We start from the raw sequence: 6,401 nt of genomic DNA, 5'->3' as shown, positions 1-6,401 counted from the left end.
CTCTAGTATTTCTTAAAGAACAGACTTGAACAAGCAGGTCATAGTTCTGAAAAGTTCACCTTATTTCACTTTATACATATAATTGTCTCTACATTCTTAGCGTTGCACAAAATGTACCCTCAAAAACTTGATTACGAGACTGACAGACGTTACAGTTATTTAAAGGTGTACTGTTTGACGCAAATGCTCTAATACGTTTCTTGTATGATGCAAGATTTATAACTGATTTGAATAACATATTTACTACTTCAAGGAATATTCTCATCAGTGATGCTCAAACCATTTGAAGCCGCTGGCAAGTTTAGGAACCTCACCTCACGTCTGACAGAGGTCATCGACAAAGCAGGTAGAGCAGTTGTGGGCAGATCCATGGCTGCAATATGCAACTTGAAGAACTGTGACGCTCGTCCCGATACCGTTATCTGTGACGCTCTGTTGATATCGAAATCCATTCCTCCAACACTGCTCACCTTCATTGAGGACAACGAAGACAGTAATGGAAGTATCTCAGCCTTTAACATCGAGGGCACAGATGACTTAGAGGAGGAAACACAATACAACAAATCCGTAGCCAAGGCATTGACGTATGCACGATATTTCACGGATGAACCATTTGATGTGATCTACGGAGTTATCAGGTCCGAAGATACTCAGACAACCAAAGCATTTAACAGGAGACTGTCAACATTGAAAGAAGAGACATCAACATATAGTATTGGTAGTAATCTGTTGATGTCTGAAGAAAGATGTTTGAAAATCCACAAAGCCTTCATCATGATGTCTGCTCTATCTGACCATCGGTCATTGGTAACTGATGAAGAGGATACTGGCATGGCGTCCCACTATGTTACACCAGTGGACATGCACCTTAAGCTAATGCTTCACATAGATTCCATCTTCAGTGCGAAAAATGAATCACACAGAGACGAGACTCTGAATTTACTGTTGAATGAACGAATCTCTAAAACAGGAAAAAGGGAGGTGGACAGGTGGAAAAGGTAAACAAAGTTTTACATTTCTGTTGCAAACGTACGAGAGTAGAGCTACAGAAGAAGATATCATCCTTGTATCAAAATGTGATAATAATAATTTAATGAGCTTTTAGAGAATAGGTTCTATTACCGACCTTGATATTCATCATTTCTTTCACAATACTTAAAATATATGAAAAAAAAGAATCTGGCATAGATGAATAAGATTATTATCATGTGTTTCTAACACAATACTGAAGCTTAATGATGTGATGATGTGCAACATTGTCTGATATGTTTCAGTGGAACGGGTACGGCAGATGATGTAAACATTGGCGTACAGTCTGTATTAAAAGAAACACGACAACGTGACAAAGGTACTTTGCTTTTTGATTTATCTCCTGTCTGAATTGTGAAAAATAAAATCATCATTCCTTATTAAAAGATCATACATCGTTTATTCCTGATATTCCTGATAAACTAAACTAGCCAGGCATATAATGATTATATACTACCCACATAAAGAAACTGTGCATTGTCAACATATTATCCCAGTTGATAAGTACGATAACAATGTCAAAGGTACATATAAACTTTAATGGAGGTATCATGAGACCATAACAAGTCGGGAGAATTTCAATTGAAAAGTCAATCACAATGACGTCACGAGTCCACAAGCGGGACAGGGGTCTAACGACCATGTCACAAGCTCAATAACGGGTATGTCCACCATCGGCATTGAGAACAGCAGTGCATCGAGGACGCATAGAGTCTATCAAACGTGCAAGGAAGACTTGTGGGCTGTCACGCCAGATTCTCTCAAGCTCTGTTGCAAGGTCAAGGACGTTATCTGGCGGATGAGGAAGACGGCGTAGACGTCGATCCATCTCGTCCCAAACATGCTCTATCGGGGAGAGATGCGGTGAATTTGCAGGCCAAGGCAGTAAGTCAACGTTGTGGTGTTGCAAGAAATCCATAGCAACCCTTGCCGTATGAGGGCGGGCATTGTCCTGTTGGAATGTTAACCCAGGGCCATGACGTTGCAAAAAAGGAATTGCCACAGGTCGAAGAATCTGATCCCTGTAGCCCACACCAGTTAAGTTGCCCTGAACAATCACCAAAGGAGTTCTTTGGCGTGCTGTTATTCCACCCCAAATCATCGAGGAACCACCACCAAAGCGATTCCTCTCCAAGACACAGGCCTGTGCATAACGTTCTCCCACGCGTCTATAGGCACGTAGACGTCCATCACTATGGGAAATGTTAAACCTGGACTCATCTGTGAAAACAACATTTCTCCACCAAAACAAGGGTCTGCGGACATGATTTCGGCACCACATTCGACGAGCTTGTCGATGACGTTGTGTCAGGATAGGTCGTATGGCGGGACGTCGTGGTCTGATGCCGTGATGACGTAAACGTTGTCGAACTGTGTTGGGGTGGATACGGCGTAGTCCTTGATGGTTCGGGCAGTCATTACTGCAGTCTGAAACCTGTGGCGAAGATGGGTCACCCTTATCCATCTGTCCAGTCTTGGCGTTGTGACGCGTGGACTTGTCGTTGAGACATTCCCCCACGGACCATCCCAATGGCCTCATGACGTTGTGCAGACGTGCGCCTTGGCATGCTATGCTTTTAGTTCTTGAACGATCGCAAGGGCAGGGGTTGAGCTTTCCAAAGTGACAGTATTGTGTGGCATTCATTTGCTCTGTTTCTCTTTCCCGGAACGCACGTGCAACAACGTATTGCACGTCTCAAGGATGAACCCACTGACGTCACGGAACGTGGCACGTGCATGCATGTTGGATACATGTCACTAATCTCTGAGTTTAAATCCTTATGTGTCTACACAGGTTTGATAAATTTAGATTTTTAATTTTTGTATGCACAGTTTCTTTATGTGCCTAGTATAATTATGTACCCGTAGATCGGTTGGAAACATATCATCTGTGGATACTTAAGGGGCGTACAAAAAGTGTTGGATTTATCCTTCACAGGCTAAGATTGACGCCAGCATTTTAGTGTGACGACCAAATGCTTGGTTCACGTACAAGCTGTCAAACAGGACTCATCAACTTTAACAGAAACTTGTCCTCTCCTTTTTACTTGCAGGTAAATACGCAAAACACAATACAATGTGTCTCCGTAGCAGGCCATTGGAACAGATACGACAAAACATGACAGTGAAGGGTATCCGGTTTTCTCGGGATCACTTTGAAACTATGACCGAAAGCATAACTCTATCTGGAAAACCATGTGGGACTGGCTAAAATAGAATGTCATGACGTCATTGTGACTGTTCCGCACAAGATGCTGGTTTATGTACTGGCAGTAGAGCTAGAACTTCAGAAATGTGAAGAGTTTTCCACTTATAAGAAATATTTTGGAACAACCTATCTCGGATCAAACAGAATCGCAGCATGCGCGCAATCCACAGTTGACATTTTAGATTTCAAGTTGCGCGACAAATTAACACTTCTTATAACTATTCCAGATCCGTCAAATATGTTATTCAAAGCTCCAGCGGATTATTCGCTGAACAAAGTGACACACATTGGCAATGATGGTGCTAAGCAAGATCAAATATGGTCCGATGTGAATAGCACTCGTGGTCCTGTTGCTCTTTGCTGTGATCAGTATGACTGTATATATGTCGCCATGAAGAACAACAAGATTGCAGTGTTTGAATATGTTTAGGAGAACTTTAAAGACGTCGAAAATAATGGAAAACATTACAGTGCCTTTATATTGTCTAACAAGGAATGATAAATTGGCCTCCAGTGTCCAATGCGCGGCGTCTGATACCTCACCCGTAGTATCGCGTTTCCAGTCTTATTGACTTGATTGATCATGTGTCGTCACACCCTTGCGGGGTTCCTTGTGGTCCTGTTGCTGTTTGCTTTGATCAGTATGACTGTTTATTTGTCGCCATGAAGAACAACACGGTTGCCGTGTTTGAATATGTTTAAGAGAGTCGATGTCGAAAATAATGAAAACATTACTGTCTCTATTTTCTGACAAGGAGGGGCGGTGGGGTAGCCTAAAGGTTAAAACGTTGGCCCGTCACGCCGAAGACCCAGGTTCGAATCCCCACATGGGTACAATGTGTGAAGCCCATTTCTGGTGTCCCCCGCCGTGATGTTGCTGGAATATTGCTGAAAGCGGCGTAAAACCAAACTCAGTCAGTCAGTCAGTTCTGACAAGGAAGGATAAATTGGCCCCCACTGCTCGATGCGTGTTGTGTGATCCCACCGCGGAGATTAGGTTTCCATACTGATTGACTTGATTGATGATGTGTCGTCATACCCTGGAGTGGTGTACACTGCACAATGTTCAAACATATAAGTTTTCCCAAAGATCGTCTGTTCACCCAGTCGACACACCAGCGCAGTGTATACTGGAGGTCGATAAAGAAGTCGATAAAGAAATCTTTTGTCCAAACTGTTGAGCTTAGAGAGCGTCTGTTCGTGCTCGTGTTTTATATGAATCAAACAGACTTTTGCCAAGAAGATTAACTCAAACTTTAGTTATATCAATGGTCAGTTCGTTCACTAAGTATCTGAAAAAATATTTCTTTCCTTTGATCTACCCGTCTGATGTATAAGACAAAGGGATCAGGTAAATGGGTAATCGTGCGTAAACCCCAAGAATCCTTTCATGTCTAGCACTGGACAACACTTCATAAGACAATGTTTTGTGTACTATCGTGCATGGTCTATCAAACAATGGTCATACTTAAGGTTGGCGAACCACGTCCCACCACGATCATCACAAACACCTGCAACTAGTCACTGTCGATAATGTTCAGGTAATACAATCCTATCAATAGTAAAGGAGGTGAATGTCGGAGGTTTCATCCTTAAGTGACACTTCTGGAAATTGGAGAGACAGATAAGGAAAACCTTTTGGGTTGTATAACTTCTTTATTCGGGTGATGCGACGTTTCGATACAGATTGTTGTATCGTTGTCAAGCAGGTATGATATCATATGTCAGAACTTATTGGACGCATCAGTAAGCAATGCTCCAGCTGTATGATGTTTGTGTGTGAAAAAGGTTCAGCCAGCATAATTGTTGCTAAATACTCCAGCAAGACAAACGCTATCGGGAACGCTGATATATGATCAGCCATGTTGCAGAATATGCCCTCATTCTATAATTCCACCTAAGTACGAGCGGGAGGAACTGGGTCCTGTACTGGGACGAAGGGGACAATGGGAACACATTATTTGTACTTAGCCAGACGGACCAGTAAACAGTACTGATTACCTTCAACTCAGATGTAGAGATATGATTTAAGTGACGTTTTATTGGATTCATGCAACACGGTATAATCAGAGCCTTCTCCATATACAATTCAACATAGATAGCGTGATCAGTGTCCCCTATACAGACAACATGCATGACCCCATGCTGGACTGAGTATAGTCCCCTCTGTATAGAGCATGTAGACATATGATTTACCTGGAACTTCATGGGACTTCGATCTTTGCATTGACTTCAATAAGTGACCGAAAACGTTGGTTACAGCAAATGTATGTGATTTTGGTGTGTTTTGTTCCATATTTTTCATCCAGTAAACTGTTGTGATATCCTAATGTTATTCAAAAGTTCTGTCAGCACTGTGACAGATAAGACGATTCTGAGAGATGCGGCCAATGCTTACTAATTGCAGATAACATTTCATTCATTAGTGTGAACTTATACATGGTTTGCAGGGCTTCTCAGTGACAATATCACTTAAGCGTGTAACATTTACTCTTAAAAAAAGCTTTCAAATTGGACAGGAAGTATAAGCGTTAACAAACTGTTACGGTAGACAACTTAAGAACGGACCTCCATTTCTCTTTATCACCACCCTAAACACAAAGCATGTGATGCACGTGCACAACGCAATAGCCCCATACACGTGCATGATGAGTCATTCTTGATTTTGACGGCTGTCAAGGTCCATCAATCACCGTAGACCATTAATTTTGACCAATCGCCTTGCATCACACAGTTGTTAGTGTTTGTTTCTTTCTAGCAGTGGTTTTGTAGTTTTTTTAAAATGAAAATCGTACACATGCAGAGTTCACGTCATACCCCAATCATCTTTCAAGAGCGTTTACTTTACAAACAACTATGTTCATAAGGAAGTGCAACTGGTGATGCACTCTAAATACTTTCATTATTATAATATAAACATTGACTGATTCCTATATATATCTCCCAAATTTTTGTTCAGTAGTAAATTACAAATGAAGTTCACCCTTTCTGTGAAGTGTATATCTATTATACATGAAATACGATTAATCTTTATCACAGCAACTTTGATTAGAACTCTGCTCAATTATTATAATTATTTATGACCCAAATCATCATCATGATGCCGCATCTTGTACCAGATAAAAAAAATACTCATTATTTCTGTATATTTTACTTAGTTACT

At 41.3% G+C, this 6,401-nt stretch overlaps 1 protein-coding gene across 1 annotated transcript; it reads left to right on the top strand.

Annotated features, from left to right (window-relative positions):
* Positions 1-868: 868 nt before the first annotated feature.
* On the top strand, positions 869-3,281 carry LOC124253317. The gene is made up of 3 exons (XM_046687065.1): positions 869-998; positions 1,275-1,348; positions 3,084-3,281. The coding sequence occupies exons 1-3, from the start codon at positions 877-879 to the stop codon at positions 3,239-3,241; spliced, it is 354 nt and encodes a 117-aa protein (XP_046543021.1). The 5' UTR covers positions 869-876; the 3' UTR covers positions 3,242-3,281.
* Positions 3,282-6,401: the final 3,120 nt, after the last annotated feature.

Source organism: Haliotis rubra, unplaced genomic scaffold (genome assembly GCF_003918875.1).
Source record: "Haliotis rubra isolate DU_JTF1 unplaced genomic scaffold, ASM391887v1 Scf539, whole genome shotgun sequence".
In the NCBI taxonomy this organism is placed as follows: domain Eukaryota; kingdom Metazoa; phylum Mollusca; class Gastropoda; order Lepetellida; family Haliotidae; genus Haliotis; species Haliotis rubra.
This window is presented reverse-complemented; position numbering and strand designations above follow the sequence as displayed.

Coding starts and splice junctions, on each gene's coding strand:
- LOC124253317 (XM_046687065.1), top strand. CDS start 877: ATGCTTCACATAGATTCCATCTTCAGTGCGAAAAATGAATCACACAGA. Junction 999..1,274: donor GAGGTGGACAGGTGGAAAAG/GTAAACAAAGTT, acceptor GATATGTTTCAG/TGGAACGGGTACGGCAGATG. Junction 1,349..3,083: donor AACACGACAACGTGACAAAG/GTACTTTGCTTT, acceptor TTTTACTTGCAG/GTAAATACGCAAAACACAAT.